An 18,172-nucleotide genomic window follows, 5' to 3' on the forward strand; every position below is an offset into this window, starting at 1 on the left:
CAGCTCACACTGTCCTTTGTCTTCCCAAAGAAAATAGCATGCAAAGACCCAGCATAGGCTGGGACCGCGTCTCTTTGTCTGCCCCTAACGCCTGCATGGTGTTTTAGGTTTCCTCAGTCCTCCGGGGCTTCTTGGACTTGATGCTGGTGCGGGAGCCCTCGCAGAGAGCCACGGCACAGGAACTGTTGAGACACCCATTCCTCAAACTGGCCGGGCCCCCTTCTTGCATCGTGCCCCTCATGAAGCAGCACAGACACCGCTGAACCTGGTGACATTTTGGGAGGAGGCTGGCGCAGAGGCCAGGTAAGGGCCGTGCAGGATTCCCAGCGGTTGCGTGGGAGCCATGGGAAAGGGCGAGCAAAACCTTGTGAAGGAACCCCCCTCCCCCCCCCCCCCCCCCGCCCCGTGGAAATAAAAAAACAAACAAGGGGGAGCTTCCTGGGGCTGCAAAGGACTCGGGGATGATCCTAGCCACGACCTGCATAGCCATGCTCTGCCACAGACCATGGCTGCACTCTCATCTTGGCCATCCAGGCAGAAGGCACCAAATGCAAACAAGGTGGAAAAGGTAATTAATAGTGGATAGCACAACCAGAGTGAAACACCAGAATTTCAGAGCAGAAGGAAAGGCTACGGCACTTCTATTTCAGAAGAACATTTTTCTGACAAAAAAAAAAAAAGCACTTTTTAATCTCAGTCATAGCAGCGTAATGTATTTTGAAATGAGTTTGTAATTTTCTGTACAATACTTTTGATAATTTGCAGTACTTTGTCATGTAACTGTTGTGCTAGTTGAAGTTATAAGTGTAACTTAGCAAGAATTTGAGAAGATAAAGTTTCCTACTTTTTTAACCCTTTTGAATATGGAAAAAAAAAAAAAAGCCCTTTAGGAAGGAAGAAATTTTGGCAGATTTTCCATTGGGGTGATGACAGCACTCATCCCACCGTCACAGCAGCCTGAAGAGCAACGGGAGCCGATGCTACCAATACTGTCAGAGCACTTGCGTTGGGTGCTTGCCCTCTCAGGGCTTCTGGTTATGTGGTTGCAGTCAGAGCTTCTGCTGCATGCTGCAAGTCGTCAGGGCCTCCCTCATCTCTCCATCGGTGGGAACTAACGCATCAGACGTACCTTTGCTCAAGGGTCATCTAAAAACGTGGCACTCCATTTTATGCTGCTGCAACGTCAGTTTTGTTATTGCAGAAATACCTGTTAGTTATGTCATGCTCTGGAAGTTGACAAAGGTGTTCTCCAGATTTGGAAGAGACCTTTGTAATACGTTATGAGATGTTTGCCATATAGAAGTTGTGCTGCTGTCTAGACCTTTTTGAATGTTGATACAACAGTTGACTACTGCGGTACATTTTTGTGTTACTTGTTGGATGAATTTGCATGTTAACTGTAGGCCTAAATAGATTTGCCTTTAAAATTTTTAGAAGTGCTTCATAATTATTTCAATGATAAATTAAATTTATTTATTAACTAGTTCTTTTTAATTACGTATAGTATGAAAGCCATGTTTTTCCAATTTTTTTTACTGACCTCATTTTATGATACCATTAAGAAACACAAAGCCAGTTTTGTGAAGACACAGCTTATTTCTTATTACAGAATTTCATAGTGAATATATTAATTGTTATTTATTGTAGCAAATTATAACCAAACATCTAAACCTGGCAGGAGCTGTTTTCTTAAAGATCTTCCTCCCAGACAAAAGATTTGCCAATAGTAAATAAGCTCTTTTCGTACTGTCCTTTAAAAAGTGACATGTGAAGGGAGAGTAAATTAAAAAAAAAAAAAAAGAGAAGGGGAGAGAAACACAAACTTGAACATTGAATAAATGTTCTTATATGTGTGCGTCTCACCCCCCACTGCATTCTCTTCTTAACCCTGTTTGCACATTTCAAGACCCTACTAAAGAAAACGTGTTTAGCTGAGCCTCTGCCCTGCCACAAACACGCTCTGCCGGTACAGACCCGCGGAAACCCAGCAGAGAGAATGAGGGCTCCTACAGAGTTTTAAAGTGTTTGTATTTTGTAGTCTTGACAACTCAGGAAAAAAGGCTGCACCAGTAAAGGCAATGGCATACAAGTGAAACTGTAATACTAGACACAAAATTAAATTTTTTTAACCATCTTTGAATAAAAACAGGGTTGGTGGGTTTTTCTCTTTAATAATCAGCACATTTTAGATTGTACAAGTGGAGAATTTTCTGCAACTTTCTTATCATTAGATACTTCAAACAGTGTTCATCAAGTTTACTGAAAGTTTTGTCAGTTTCAAAGTTTTTTTTCTTTTTTTCTTTGTGAACACCAGCTACTGGTGAGACAAATGCACATGCGAGTTAAATAAATGAATAAATAATTTCGTTTTCAGTGTGGTTGTTCTCCGTACCTTGTTTCTGTTTTCTAAATTGTGTTCCAACACACAATATTTGGCCAAGACAATAACAAGAAAAAAGAGGTTCCTTGTATACATGTGCAATATATATATAAAAATATATGTATCTTATTTAACTTACTTAGCAAACAAGGAACAGCAAGTTGGAAGAGGCATAATGCTTGAAAAAGAGCCTCGGCATGTTTGAAAGAAAAAAATCATCTCTAAATTGCCTCAGGGAGGAAAGTGCAAAGGCTTAGGGTGTGCAGTGCAACAGGGTGCAGCAAAACCATGTGGTTCTATGAGCTAAATACCCTAGATAAATTATTAAAAAAAAAAAAAAGAGGAAAAATAATGACAAAATAATTATGCAAATGCATCTCAGCAGCCTTTGCAAAAACCCCTGACCTGGGAGATTGATTTTGTTTCCCTCAGAGCCCCTCCTGTCCCCGAGGAGGACAGTCCTGAGCAGGCCTGGAGCAGCCATTTTACACAGCAGCCTCACCGCTTCCCCTCACACAAAACAAACCTTCCCTGTGGCAGAAATTGCCAGCGTGGCTCGTCAGCCTGATGCAAATGATGTAGTTAGAGAAATACCAGAGATGAAGCTCTTTCAGCCCAAGGCACCATGATTTAGCCTCTCAGCACACACCCCATCCCCAAAACACATACACACACGTGTACTCACAGTCTTTAGAAAAATGGACAACTTTTCGGTGCACCCACAAAAAAAGCCCTTTCATGGCTCAGCACATGCTGGCAGAAACATCCAGGCGTCCCATTGCAGTCAGCCGAAATGTACCAAAAATTATGAGAAGTGATTAGCACACCCACACAGCTTTGTGTATGAAGTACTACAGAAAGACCATACCCATCAAAACATTTCTGCCTTCCTTTCCCTGTCCCCTAAAATAATCCTTTCCTTTTTCCTTACATGGCCTTAATTTTTGGCTCATAATCATTCAGCGCACTTACCTATTAAAAGCATTACTCAGGCTCCTCAGTAGCAGCATCAGTCAGATAATGAATATCTGTGCTCTTATTTGCTCTCTTTAAGTCTTACAAATGAGATTTAGTATTAGGCCATATGCTTTTGGTTAATGACATCAGTAAATGTCTCAAAAACACATTAGGCATCATTCATTAAAAAAAAAAAAAAAGGTACTTAACTTTGGACATTTCACCCATAGTCTCTCCAATAAAGCCAGAGCCAAACAAGCAGGTCCATTTACCTTGGGCTCCTGTTGTCCCTAATAAATGATGTTTTTTTCCTTCAGTTCAACAGTTCTTAAACAATTTGCAAATACTTACATAATTGCAGTAGCAGAGGCCAGGGCATTTATTGGCAATGTAACTCCCTTCCTCAGCAATACATCAGAAAATTGTAATTAAAGTTCTATTCATAAGTCCTTTGCAAGTCATTAACAGCTGCTTTAGTAAGTGCTTAATTATTACAGGTCCTCATAGAGCTTAGTAGCTTGCTAAGTTTCTTGTATTTACTCACGTTGTAACAGTGTGTTCATAAACATCCATAAAGCACAGTGTGGTCGAGCCTGCAGCTAGCTCATGATCATAGAATCACGGAATCATTAGGGCTGGAAAAGACCTCCAAGATCATCTGGTCCAACCATCACCCTACTACCAATGTCACCCACTAAACCATGTCCCTAAGCACCAAGTCCATAAGCCATTTATGAATAAAAGCTAAATATGAAATTAAATGTAAAAAAATATACGTAAATGAAATCACAAAGTGCTGCCATCCTCCAGATATTGCTGTAGTTTGATGGGTGGGAGAAGTTGGACAGCTTTTTTAACCCCTCATAATTAATGTTTCAAAAATGTAAGTTTGGTGAGCTTAAGTTGATGGAAAATTCAAAATCAGCAATTAACTATTAGCAAAAATACACTTTGAATTGAAAGATTCAAAGGGTTTTTCTTCCAACATTTTAAGTACTGGTGTTTTTTTCATGTAAACCTTCAAACCATCTTCCCTGTCAAACCGTAAGTGTACCAACCTGGTGTCACACGCTCCGAAATGCCAACAGCTCTGGCTGAGCACAGGACAAGTCTCCACTCCCACATGGATTTTTGCCTTACCAGCCAAATCTCTGCACGTACAGCTGCTGCTACTGACACATGGGTGCAGACCAGCGCAGACAGGTAGACCGTTGCTCTTTCACTTCAGTGTAGAGCCGGTTCCTCAGTGTAATTTAATTCTGCTTTAATTTTACTGTTACTGCGTAGCTGAAAAACAAACCCTAAACACACACGTTTGCTCTAAGTATGTATAAGCACAGGTAACAGCTTAAAATACGAAAATGCTATTTTCTTGGCTTATTACCCTGTTTTAAGCTGAAGGGGGACATGCCATATGAATCCCTGCTTGGCTCAAATCACTTCAAGAAGAACAAGGTATTTTCCATACCCTCAACTAAGACAAGGACTGGGCTAACTCTTGCTGCAGTAACACCAAAGCCAAGGGATGTCAAAGATTTCAGCAGAAACTGGATGGCACCCGAGTGAAAATGTCCATTGCCCACAACAGACAAGAAAGACACGACTGAGAGATTAGAACAATATTAGAAACTGCCAACAAACCACAGAATACCAAGCCGACACAGAGTATTTTCACCAAACCATCTGCATCAAAAATGCTGCTAGAATTAAAAGCTACACTTAAAACCATCCCTTCAGACTACGTATTGTTACACCAGCCCCACCAGATATCACGGTTAGCAAAAAGTGTTACACCGTTTCAAAATAAGAAGGCAGATCAAGTACTATATATGTGCATGTTTTAATTCATTTTAAAAATGGTCTACATTTAAGGATAAATTTCAAGGGTTTCCTTATATTTTTAGTGTTACATTAGATTATACCTGAATAATCTGCATAGTAACTTGAACATTTCTGTTTTCTTTTTTTTGTTTCATTGTGAAAATATCGGTTGCAGGTAGCAATGTAACATCTCAACAACAATCACAAAACGTGCAGGATGTCCAGCCAGAAGCATTTCTCAGTTGACTTGCAGTAGCATGGCACTTTATAATTTGTATATCAATACTTTTTTTTTTTTTTTTTTAATAAGTTTAACTCAGATGTGGCTCAGGAAGCAAAAACAAACTTTCTTCACTCCACCTCAAGCATGGGGTCAGTTCCTCAGCTGGCTGCAATCTGCTCTGCTGGAGTTACTCCAGTTTATACCAGCTTGAGGACCTGGCCTGAACTTTTTTCCAAAACACACCTGCTGTACCTCTTTCATGCTTTCCTTAACATGAGTGCAAATACCAGGAATGTGGTTTGTGTCCTTTCTCAGAGGACCTTAATGAAGTCTGTGCAATGGCCCTGAACCCCCAGCCATGCTTGCTGGAGGCACACCAACACAGAGGCTGAACACGCGCCAAGAGCAGTGCATCAGGGAGGTAAGAGTCCCTTGAGGAACAAAAAAAGAAGAAAAAAGAAAAAAACAAAACCACAGTTCATTTGGCCCCCTGTGTTAGACTTTGACATGTGAAGTATTTGTTTCCAGGTGATCGTCCCGGCTGATTAAGAAGGTATTCAGAGCACCTAGTGCCACAGACAGACTCCTAGTATCAGATGTGCCCTCATCTTATGGAGAAAGCTGTGTGTCTGCGCTGACTGCAATAAAGCCTGATCTTAACTCATGTGTCTCCACAAAATACCAAAATACCTTTGGTTAGGTGTTGTGAATACCATCTCATTCCCCCTATAATCTTTCGTCTCCCATAGAAAAAAGTGCTTTTGCTTTTTCTACCTGATAAATATTCGGGCTGCTCGGTCCTGTCACCTATCCCATGTGTTTGTACTGAGATCTGTCACGAGGAATTTGCACTTGGTTGGCTGTGAGCTTGTGGTGGATATGGTAAACGCAGAGGGTTATCACAATAACCAACCCCAGTACCAGGCCCAAAATCAGAGGCAGGGTTTCTTCTAACTGCTCCCTCTGGTCCACTGGGCATTTGTGTTCTGGGTGGGAAAAAAAAAAAGAGAAAAGGAGATGGAGAAACAAGTGAGACACTGTAAATATTAACTCCTGCTGCTGCACCAAACCAACATCCCTGGAGAAACTGTCCTAGACAAGTCAGTTGTGCACCGGCATCCCTGCACAGCACAAATAGCTGCAGCAACCAGGAGAGACAGCAACAGTCGTCAGCGTCCTAGGGAGAAAATCAATTACTTTGGAGGAGAGTCAAATCACAGTCACTATGCAGGGCTTGGAGGGAGGGTGAACATCTTCCATCAAGCCAGCCGACGTGGTGGAAAAAAAGACTTTCAGGCTCAGAAGTTCATCTTCAGTCCTCTGTGCCACACCAATAGCACTGACACTGAGAACAGGGCAGTGAAAGAACAAGCCTCCTGACTGTGGCTGAAGAGCTGCTCTGTTTATTTAGAGACTATGAATGTGATATCATGAAACAGCAACATCAGTAAGTATTTAATCAGAGCAACCCTCATCATTAAAAGGGCTTTTCCCCTCTGTTTGCAGGCTGACGGAGATCCAACAGGAATTTCCCCCTCCCTACGAGCTGCCCAAGGGCAGCGTGCCAGCTCTGGCAGAGCACGCCTGTGTTTGTGGGCAAACAGCATCCTGGCACCCCCCCTCTTGTTTGTCAAATATAGCAAAGGATGAGCAGAAGCATTGGGAGTGTCCCCAGTGGCTTTCTCTCTGGCCTGTGAATCCTCACCATAGTCCAATAATCTGTCAGAAAATAACCACAGCTGCAATGGGAAAACACTTTTCTATTTAGCTTGCAAATACGTGGCCACCAAAGACAGGAAATGCACTACCCTGGTAATTCCTGTTCAGCTCCCTTACACTGCCACAGTCTTAAAGGTGATAGACAAGATCTCAATTTACTTTTTTTTTTTTCTCCACAGAAACCTTGCTTATCCATGTTGATGGACAGGCAGACCAAAAAGAATGGCAACACTCAAAAATAAACCTATGGGTACAGAAGGTAGAGTGCTCTGGCCCCTGGACTGTCTTCTTCACAGTGCCAGAATCCTACTGAAAACAAGGAAAACAGCAGTAATTTTCAGAAGAAAAAAAAAAAAAAAAAAACCAACACGTTAGACAAGCACATACAAAGGGCATCACTACTTCCTCCCATCAGTAAAGACCATCCAGATGGGTTCCCCAGGCAGCTGATTGCAGAACACAGAGACCCGGAATTGCTGTGAAAACAAATGCACTGCAAATCTAGCAGAATGTGGAAAAAAGCAGGAAAAACCCCGAGACCCCCTGCGCCCAGGCAGGAGGTGACAGCAGGGATGTATCCATATCGCCAGTGCTGCCTGCACCGCCAGGAGCTGTGCCGCCCCCCTCCCAGCAGCAGGCTGGCAGCCATGTGTTAGGAAACGTTTCCAGCCGCAAATGAAGTGAAACAAAAAAGCCAAAGTGAAACGCAGTCTAACAAAGAAATGTCCTTTTCAGTTCCAGTTGCTCACTGTTTCACCAGAGGAGTGATTAATCACCAGGTCTGTTACAGGCGATTCAGCAGTTGCTGCAATGCAGGGGTTTTGTTTGTTTGTATTAACAAGAAAAACGAACAAAAAAAGCTACCCTGATTATTATTTAGCTCCCCAAATCAGATTTCCAGAGCTTTAGGGAATTCTTCTCAGTTTAGGATGCTAAGGCCTGAGCAGAGTTGCAGCGGTGAGGCAGAGGCACAGCACAGGCTGGTGTGCCCGGTCCTGGCTGCGGGAAAAGCTGCGTGGGGCAGCGCTGCGGGGCCAGGGGTGCCCCAGCACCCCGACCTCTGACCACATCTGGGCACAAAGCAGCAGCTTTGAAAGCAGCTTAGCTTAAATCCTATGGAGTATTGAAACAAGCCTGGTGTAAATCCAGCTGAGGACATTCACCTGTACTCAAACAGGGCAGGGTTGCCCATGCACATTTACTTAAACATGAGCAATGCAGCACTTTTAAGGGAACGGAGTGCATGCGAGGGTCTGTAGCCAGAGAAGGCAAAGCTGAAGGCACCAGTACTGTGATGCAGAGGACTAACCCAACTCTAAAGCGCCTGCTTGCAGTATTTGAATTCCCATCTTTTGCCAAAGTAAACAGACTGCAGAGCAATAGATTACACAGAAGACATTGCCAAAACTCCAGCATCCACAGAAAGCCACAGCTGTATTTAAGTGTCTGAGTCACAACTCAAAAAGGTGTCAATTCTTGCAAGCAACCACAGAAGATAGCTCTTTATCCTGACACTTTTTCACTTTTTAAAGAGGATTAAAAGAAAAAAAAAAAAAAAGGCCCATAGGAAAAAAATATCAAAGCTAAGGTAGCAGTCTCCAGCAGCATACCCCAAACCGTGCTGCTCTCCCAGCCGGACACTGCTGTGTTCCCTAGGCAGAAAGCGCTCCGCCCCGGCAGCGAAGGCAGACGTGAGCAGCAGCTGCCTCTGGCCTTACAACCTCCTCCTCCTTGCCCAGCCGCAGCCCTTTGCTCCTTTCAGGTGGTCACCAACATCCCCGCTCTGCAGGGAGCGGGGCTGGGGCTGTGGGGGACCTGGCGGGGAGGTGCCTGCGAGCGCTCAGCACAAACCCATCTGTCGGGGAGCTAAGGCAGTCCAGATGCTGCTGGCTCAGGGGATGAGGTTTGTATTTTAACATTGTATGAACGCTACATTCACTTTACAGCAAATAAAAATATTTGCACATTTATGGCAATATTCTTTAGGACCCACATAGCATTGCTCATCCCAAGAATTTAAAGCATTGTAGGCACTGAGGTCCACAGCACCGTGGGCAGGCAGGTAGCGGGCATTATTCCTGCTCTATCAGGGAAGGAAAATGGAAAGGGGGAGTGGGAGGGGAGGGGGGGTTACATGAAGTCTAAGACAGACCCCCACTCAGACATCCAACCCGCTCAACCACGGGCGGGCTGCTCAATGCACAGCAAATGAAACACAGTCACACTGGGAACGGACACAGATATGTCAAACCGATGGCTTCTGCAGGAAAACAGCCCTCTCCAGCAAACTTTCCCAGAGATTTTGCTTCAGGTCACAGAGATCTCAGCATCTGCCCGAACTGCTGGGCCCTACCCTGGGTTCAGCAAAGCGCAAAGGGTCCCTGGTGACTTTCCTCTACATGAGCAACTGCGGTGAGGCTGGCAGTTTGACTGCATCCCAAGCCCTGCAGGGTCAGGCTGAGCCACCCCGCAGCACGACCCCACTGCAGAGACGGCGGGCGGATGACAAAGGAGGCGTTCAGGTGCACTCCCTTTGTGCTGTGCCTCCTCCGGCACCACGAGGCACCGCGCTTCACATACCGCCACGGTTTCTATGGTGAGTGCTCGTCCAATTTCAGTACTAGGCTACGAAACCACCCAACAGGCCCATTTTCTTGTTTCAGCATCCTTCAGCAGAACAAATAGCAGCAAGGAGGAAAAAAAAAAAAAAAAAAAAAAAAGAGACAGTGGTTTCCCGCAGTCATGACTGCAAGCCTGAGAACTGGTGCAAGGGCTGTTAAATGGATGGAAAAACAGCCCAGGAGTGTCTGGCATGACAGGATGGATTTTTGAGATGGGTTTTTAGAAGTGATTGGTTTAGAAAAGAAAAAATAAAAAGGTTGGCTGCTTTTTAAACGTGCCCACACACCTTGCAGAGAGGAGCTGCTTGGTGCTGAGAACCCCTGAGAAAATGCGGCCCTTGTTTGGGGTGGTTCAGAGGGAGGTGAGAGCTCCTGGGATCCCAGCCCCTAATTCTCTGCTTTTGCATCCCCGTGTATAGGCATTTTGTGTGTGATTTTCATGAAAATCAAAAGAACTGGCAATTTTTGTGGGGTTCTTTCTCCAATTTAAACATTCTCCTCTCATCCTCTTGATTTGTCTCTCTTTTCAGTGGTCTTTTAACTGATAAATGTACACATTTTCCAGTAAGAAAAAAAAAAAAATCCAAACTCTGAATGAAAAATTTCTACTGCTTTTGTAGTGAAAAGGGTAAATAAATACACATATTTATATGCCTGCGTGCCAGTTGGTTGTCTTCAAGAAAAGATATTCTAACACTTGAATTTAAGCATTCAGAAAACAAAAGCAGTCTAATCACCCCCACCAAGTTCTTCAATCTCTTCGAGGTAGGACAGCATCAGGTCTAATGACGAAACCTTTCCCAACCATTTTTTTGTGGCAAAAGAGCCTGACTCTCCTGTGTCTCAGCAATTCTTCTGCTCTAGCAGGTCTCTTTCTCTATTCTAAAACATTTTAAAATGTTCTGTAGCTTGTTCATAATTAATAGGAATTTTACCTAATGGGAAATTAATGAACCAAAAAGGAGAAGGCTAATTACTGTAATTTAAGATTGGCAGTGATTCTCAGACCCCACAAAGGATCATGTTTTGCCATGCATGTGCCGAGCACACGCCGGTCTGCGGGGCTGGTGGGGACGTGCCACTGGGAGAAGCAGCAGAGCCCGTGTTTGAAGCTTTGCTGTTTTAAATGACCGCTCTCAGGCACTTCTAGCCATCCTCTCCAGGTGGGTGCTCTTTGCTATTTAACTTCCAGCAGAATTAAATAACAAGAAGTAATTTAATAACAAGAGCAACAGCAACAAACCAGAAAGCTTGACAAAGACAGAAATCGTCCTTTCCTCAGAAGAAGGAATTCCTCCCCTGCATTCAAAGATTGCTAAACCAACCAGGGTTTCTTTATGTCCTGGGTTAAAAAAATAATAATAATAATAAAAAAACTCCAACAAAGAAAAACAAATAGTTTACAGCCTGATACCAAAACAGGGTATCATGAAAAATGGATGCAGTCCCCGCTGGCAATGAACCCTGAGCCTGGTTGTTTCAAGTGGGAGCTATCAGACCTCACAAGTCTGGTAGCACACAGACACAGCAGCTAAACGTGAGTCCAGACTTGCATATTTTAAATGTCCTCCAAGGGCTCCCTGAATGCAGGGAGCCTGGAGCCCCAGGAAGAGGGAGAAGATGAAGATTTGCCACCAAAAATGATAGGAGACTATGAAGTTTTGCCTTTTTCTCCCTGCAGCCTATGCAAAATGTGATACTACTTCTATAGAAAACAGATTTATTTGTGCCCACGATAAAACCGACTCCGTACAACGCTGGCCTTGCCATGAGTAATTCAGCTGTGCGGAGCGCTGCCAGAGCCAGCATACACAATAGCAAGTATTTACTACACCAGTGAGAGGAATGTGAGTCATGAGTGTAAGTGCTCGGCTCTGTAGTCAGTGATGGGTTTTTATTGTGTTCTAAAATATTTCCTACCTGCAAAATAATAAAGCCCCATGTTTTTAATGCTGGTCTTGAAAATAACACCACCACCTTCTAGCTGATTATTAAAAGATCTGGCTATTATATATTTTATTTGCAACTTATTATAATAATGGAGTTAACCACTTTGCTGAAGCAGCAGTATAAAGAAGGAACTAGTGTCAAAGCCCTAACTGAGGTGAACGTGCTTACACTCCCTCATTCAACCTGATGGAAAAGGCAGGTGGCAGTGGGGCAAGGAGGAGCTCCGTGCCTTCCTCAGGACAAAGGAAAGCAGAACCTGCAGGAATTTGCCCCCTGGTGATATTACTGACTTCAGTGAGACCCTGCGATTCAAACAGCATGTGTTAATTCACTTTTTTCTTTTACCCTCAATTAACACTTAAGAAACCTGAGAGGAGGGACAGCGTCCCCTGTGTTTGGCATACGAGGTGCCCCACACACCCAGCTGCCCCGGACAAGGCTTCCGGTCATTTTCTTTCCACCCTTGGCTTCCTCTGTGGTTCCAGCTCACATTTACAGACTTGACTGAGAAAAGCTGTTTTCCTCCCTTGGTCAGCTTCAGCATAATGCCGATCACAGCAGCACCTCAGGACTTCAGACACGGCCAGGGTTTCAATCATCCCCTCTGCACACAGCAGCAGACTTGCAGTCTGGCTAAAGGGACGTCCCTACACCATCACAACCCCTAAAGGTAAACCACAAGGCAGGCAGCTCATCCTGTCAAGGACTAAACCTTCACAGCCTTCTGCTGCTGAGCCACTGCCTTCATCTTGTTCCTGCCACCCTCCTCCTCACTATGCCGTGGGCAGCTCCCCATGCAGATGTCCCCAACTACCAACCTCCCCAAAACATCTTGCCTAAATCAAGAACACAGAGAAGAGCACCTAATGGTCGCTTGATGAAATCTCTTTTACACTTCTTTCACCCTTTCAAAGAGCATTAATTGAGACGAAGCCAGCAATGTGCATCGCAAGTATTTCCTTCCACTACAGCACCAATCCTTCCTCAACATGCAGTGGCCCTAAAAAGCCCCTGGAGCTGTCCCAAAAGCACCTTTGGTAATGCTAAGGAGGTGTTCCTACCTGCAGGGCTCTCTGGAGACCAGGCAGCACCACTGCTTGCTGGCAACCCAGCCAGATGAGGCCTTACAGAAGCCAACCTACATGCGATGACAGCGCGCATTGTGATCAAATAACAGCTGGGCTAAGCTCTTAAAGGCTTTGGAAACCATGGAGACAGGGAAGGGATTGGAGGGACTTCAGGGAGCACTCACAACTCACTGGAGGGAGGAGATGGTGTTGTGATAAAGGTGGGACCCAAATTCCTTGAGCAAATGATGTCCCCAAAGGCTGCGGCAGTGGCAGCATGTTGGGGATGCAGAACATGCCTTCGCCCGGTGCCTTACCTTCACTGAAGACAAAATCTGCAGTGATGTCAAAGGGCTGGATGCGGACTTCAGACAGCAAAAGCTGCACAGACTTCTGGTGGTCGCTGGAGATGAGGGAGATGGTCTGCTGTGCCTGGCACTCGTAGGACTTCCCAGCTGGGGTGACCAGGGCAGAGAGCCGGTGCGAGTTGGCTGTGTGCTTCCCAGCTGGCCAAGGGGCAGAAACAGCCAAGGTCAAGCCCTGTCTCAGGGGGACTGATGTGACTTTATTAACCAAACTAATAAATTGGACATGGGGTATGCAGCACGGTGGCTACACGCTCCAGTGCTCTCAAAGCAGCAGTTTCTCCCAGGGTGGCATCGTGCTCTCTGCATGGCACCCCCACACAGCCAGGACAGCACCCGCAGTGGGGTCACCTGCCCGCAATCGGGGATGGATGGCTGCAGCGCACGGTCCTGCCAGCACAAAGGGGAGAGCTGGCTCTGCTGCTTCCACCTACACTCCTGACACAGGACTTGAAGCCCATAAAGCCAGAGGAATGGTGTCTATTTTTGTCTATACAGCCTCGGACTGTGCTCATACTCCCTATGTTTGGGAAAGAGCAATTCTTGCGGCTGCGCTTTGGCGCTGAATTGAGGCGGAAGGAGCACTGCGATTTGGGGACCTTACCGCAGAGCAAAATAGGCCTTAGCACACTTCTCAGAAATAAAGCATGGTCATTTCACCCAAGTATAGACTGTAAAAAAAATATTTTCTTGTTATATCAAGTTGTTTTGTAAATGAAGGCAGAAGGCAGCTCAGCAAGGTGGAATGAGGGATGCCTTCCACCCTCGGCTCATCTGCAGCCCTTTGTTCCCATCCGGCAGCACAGAAAGGCAATCAGCATTTTGCGGTTGCAGAGGGTGATGAGGCACAGCCACCACCACGTTTTGGGGACACGAACTGTAGGAGTAGAAAAACAGCTCCACATCCAGTGAGCTCTATGCCATAAGCTAGTAATGCACCATTCACTGGAGTTTGAAAATCTCGCTGACGAAAAAATTGCAAGTGACAGTATTTTAAATTTCAACGCAAGGCAACTCATTTCTAACCAAAAACAAGGTAAGAAAATGGAAGCCAAAAGAAAGGAAACCCAGTGAGAAATGGAGCTGTTGGGTGTGGAGGCGCATAGGGATATTGATGTCCGTCTCATCGTTTCCACAGGAGCCCGCTGCTTTTCCACCTATTCAGCCATGGTCAGGACTGAGGAAATAATTAACCTTAGATGCCGTTAAAGCGCTGTCCCGCAGGACAGGAGACAGAAGTGCCCAGGGCAGGCAGAGCCCGTCCTGCTGCCTCCCGGTTCCCCCGGCGGGGCTGGGACAGCGCAGCACCGGGCAGAGCTTGGGCGCTCCCTCCCGCGGCAGCTGCGGTCATTAAAAACACGAATAAAGAATAAAAAGGGGAGGAAAAACATAAAAATGAACATAGGGTTTAAAAACGGCACCCGGTCCCAGTCTGTCGGGCGGGTGTGGGGTCGAGGTTTTCCCCGTTAAATTGCGTTTGGCTGCCCCGACGCTGGGCATCCCCCGAGGATGCGCTTTAAAATCGCGACTCCGGGAATCCCCCCGGGGCTGTGCTTTCAAATCGCGATCGGGGCGCTTACGGCTGACGGCGTCCTTGAAGTAGGTGCGCTCGGAGGTGTCGTAGGCGAACTGGATCCGGCCGAGCCTCCAGAAAGCCTCCTGGCCCCGGGACGTGTTGTGACCCTCCTGCGGGGGGGACACAGCGGCGGTCAGGAGCCGGCAGGACGGCCGCACACCCCGGCCCCCGGGCCCAGCCCCGTACCTTCAGGAAGAAGAGTTTGAGGGTGTACGCTTGCTCCAGCCAGGAGATCTCCAGCTCCGACTCGTTGGTGCCGCACTTGCCCTTCATCTCGGCGCCCCGCGACAGCGGGATGTCGGCTTGCTCCGTGATCAGCTATGAACGGGGAGCGGGGCTGAGCGGGGCGAGCCCGGCCGGCCGCCCTACAAGCCGCTCAGCCGCCCTACTACCTGCTCAGCCCCCCCACAGCCCGGCCGGCGTGGGCAAAGCGCACCCCCCAGCCCCCCGGCCCCACTCACATCCACGTAGTTGCTGGCCCACACGTCGTAAGGGACGAGGAACTTAGCGGCGAATTCCGCCATGAGGCACGTCGTCCTGTTTTCCCGCACGACGAAAATGTCCTTTTCGGGGTTAGGGGAGAGCCCGGACAGGTTTTCAACTTCTTGCTCGGCAGCCAGGCGAGCCGCGGCGTCTGCGGGCAGAGGGGCGCTGAGCGGCGGCAGCACCCCTCGGCACCCCCCAGCCCGGCCCCGGGACTAAGGCACCCCATGTCGCGGCAGAGCGGGCAGTAGCGACGGGGCAGCCCGCGGCGGTGAAGCAGCCCCGGGGCTCGAGCAGCGCCGGGTCCGGCTCTGTGCCGGCCACATCGCGACAGGGTTTCGTGTCGCGACAGCGAGGTCCCGGGGGGTGTCGCGACCCGTGGCCGCGGTACTCACGCAAGATGAAGAGCAGCCCCGGGAGGCGCCCCCCGGCCATCCTCCCTGCTCGGCCCCGGCGGCTGCTGCTGCTCCGGGAGGGTCCGCTCCGGAGGGATGGACAGAAGAAGGGAAAAAAGGAGAAAATACTACTAATTATTTTTAAAAAAGCTGAAACACCTCCTCTCGCAGGAGCTGCACAGGCTGCAAAAGCACTCCGCTGCGGAGTGCCGGGAAGGAGGGACGGGGAAGAGCGTGTGGGTGTGTGGGGAGGAGGAGGAGGAGGAGGAGCAGCAGGGGAGATGCCGCGGAGCTGCTGGAGGCGCCCACGCCGAGGGACGGGGCGCACACGGGGAGGAGGGCTGGGGTCCCCCCTACCCTGCCCAGCCCTGCCGAGGGGCTCCCAGCCCTGCCTGGGCGAGCCCCTGGCGCTAAGCGGGAGGAAGGCTTGCCTCGACGCCCGGAATTTCAGTCGAAGGCGAGCGGCTGCTTAGCGCGTTCACTTGGGGAGACGCGGGCAGCTGTTTGGGGCCGCAAGGTGAGAAGCAAAGCCGGCAGCCTGCTGTAGGCTCCCTCTCCACCCCGGAGCAGCCGGCTGCCCCAGCGTTTTTTGCTTTTCCCTGTTGCCCACCAATGCGACGGTAAAATTTTGGGGGTCTTCTGCCTCTCCCCGAGAGCTTTTAGCTTCAACATCAGGTAGGAAGAGAAGAGCAAGTCCAAATATTTGCAGCACCGAGGAGAAAGAAGAGTCCCAAGAGCAGCTCAGTTGTGGCAGGGAATTGGAGCCTAAGGATATTTTTTTCTGTGAAATGCTAAAGGGACAGCAGCTATTTGGAGCTCGTGGCCTTACAAGGATTCACTAACAATTCAATTTTCTAATTCAGGAAAAGGAGTTTTGGGGAAACAATACAGAGCTTTGCCAAGCAAGGTACTACAAGGGGAGTTTTGATTGCAGGCTGCTGCTTCTGGGAAGCTGCCCTTTCCCTGCCAGGGCACACCTGCACAGAATGGTTGTCTTGCTGTGAAACAGCTCTTCAAAAATAAAAGTTACTGAAGGAACACATCGATTTCTTTTGTTTGTTTGCTTTTGGTTTTGTAAGTGTTCTGTCAAATTCCTTTCCTGCTCGCTGTATGTAGTAAATACTACATTCTGGCCTTTTCCCCTCCATCTTGTTTCAGGATAAGGACTCATTCCTGCCCCTCAAAATAGGGCCAGATCTGTGCCAGTAGCGATACAAGACAAACCCATGGATAACAGTCGCAATGGACTATTTAAAGCAAAAAGCCATTACCTCCTACGTGAGCCCCTCTGACTGCACCAGACTATTTCCCCAGTGAGTTCAGGCCTTTCACTGAAGACCGCAGTGCTTTACTAGTCCCTATTTCATCCTCTCGCCTCCTACTTATTTCAAAATATTTCTTAGGTTTCTAGGTAGCTTCTAAGCCTCCAAATAATACATAATGCTGAGCAGCTGCCCCTGTACCCAGCCTGCGTGGGAGGGAAGCACAGGGAGCAGCAGAGTGAGAGCAGCTGAGCCAGGGACAGGAGGCTGACTGCAGCCCCAAGCCCCACGGTGCAGAACCACACTCTCCCTGCACCTGCCAGCTGCACAGAACAAAATCCTGCAGCTTCAGCATCGCCCCTATTTCTAGCCTGCTGAGCAGGGTTTATGCTGCTTTCCATGGTGAAAAGAGAAAGGGTTAAGGTTTCCTCACACCAAGAAAGCCCCAAAACATTAAGTGAGCAGAGCTCTAACCTGAGGGAGCCAGTGCAGCATCAGCTGAGCCGAACGGCTGTGACCAGGCCTGATTTGTGCTAGTGGACCACCTGGAGCCAGCCCAGCCTCTGCAACCTGCTCTTACCCGCAGGTGGGGAGAGAGCCCGTGCATCTCCGAAGGCTGAGCCTCCCGCCGCTACCTCCCAACTACCAGCCAGCAGCCGTTCTTACCAGCCTCCTCGCAAGGAGCGCGCAGCGCGGTGACAGCGGGGCTGCAGCACTGCAACGGCCGCTGGTGTGTTCCTGCGAGCTGGGATTTCTGGCCGAGCAGCTCCAGGATGTGTCTGCCTGCCACTGCCAGCCAGTGGGCAACAGCACATGGAGTCTGCAAGAAAATCAGCCCCCCAGGTGTATCTTGTATCTCTGGCAGCGCACTTTGACTGCACTCAAGGGGGATGGGTTAAACAGACCTCAGCTGGACACAGGTGAGCTAATGATCAACCCATGAGTCAGTCGAAGTGAAAGAACAACTGGCTGCCTGTGCAACCAGGGTGTCACAACCCTCCCCACCACAGCTGCACTGACTTTATCTGAAGAAATTAAGTGAGGGAGAATCTACCGCTTCCCTGGATAAAATTTCAGTGAAGTGGAATCCATCACCCTGGTGGAGAGTGACATTTTAAACTGCTTCAGCTCAGTATCAATGTTCAAATTGATTAGCCTATTTTATCTCAATAGAAATTCTCACCTCGTTACATTAGCAGCCAAATTTCAAATAATTTTTGAATCAAATACTACTTAAACTATTTCAAAATACTTAGCTGACAAAATTCATCACTTAATTTCAAATTACTGTCTGCATTTTATGCTAAATTGTCAGTGGATGAAATACGCAGCAGTTCTGGGAGCAGAGCCTGG

The 18,172-nt window shown here is 47.6% G+C and overlaps 2 protein-coding genes across 13 annotated transcripts in view; one reads left to right on the forward strand and one right to left on the reverse strand.

Moving 5' to 3' along the window:
- The window catches only part of PAK5 (p21 (RAC1) activated kinase 5), a 124,024-nt gene extending 113,799 nt beyond the window's left edge, over window positions 1-10,225 (forward strand). For all 10 annotated transcript variants that reach the window (XM_080585540.1, XM_080585542.1, XM_080585546.1 and 7 more), the window contains one exon: window positions 108-10,225. In XM_080585540.1, coding sequence (XP_080441666.1) covers window positions 108-263 — 156 coding nt within the window. In that variant the 3' untranslated portion in view covers window positions 264-10,225. The remainder of the gene's footprint in view (window positions 1-107) is intronic.
- LAMP5 (lysosomal associated membrane protein family member 5) lies at window positions 5,159-17,714 on the reverse strand. 3 transcript variants are annotated; one of them, XM_080585574.1, is made up of 7 exons: window positions 17,486-17,714; window positions 15,558-15,643; window positions 15,141-15,313; window positions 14,866-14,997; window positions 14,684-14,789; window positions 13,056-13,244; window positions 5,159-6,367 (listed from the first exon to the last, which is right to left on the reverse strand). In XM_080585574.1, exons 1-7 carry the CDS (start codon window positions 17,632-17,634, stop codon window positions 6,189-6,191), a joined length of 1,014 nt encoding a protein of 337 aa, XP_080441700.1. In that variant the 5' UTR covers window positions 17,635-17,714; the 3' UTR covers window positions 5,159-6,188. The 3 variants fall into 3 exon arrangements, with proteins under 3 accessions (XP_080441700.1, XP_080441699.1, XP_080441701.1); XM_080585573.1 differs by having other exon boundaries at window positions 15,558-15,685; window positions 17,486-17,703; XM_080585575.1 differs by lacking the exon at window positions 17,486-17,714 and adding an exon at window positions 16,829-16,970.
- Window positions 17,715-18,172: the final 458 nt, after the last annotated feature.

This window comes from Anser brachyrhynchus (assembly GCF_964034855.1).
Source record: "Anser brachyrhynchus genome assembly, chromosome: 3".
In the NCBI taxonomy this organism is placed as follows: domain Eukaryota; kingdom Metazoa; phylum Chordata; class Aves; order Anseriformes; family Anatidae; genus Anser; species Anser brachyrhynchus.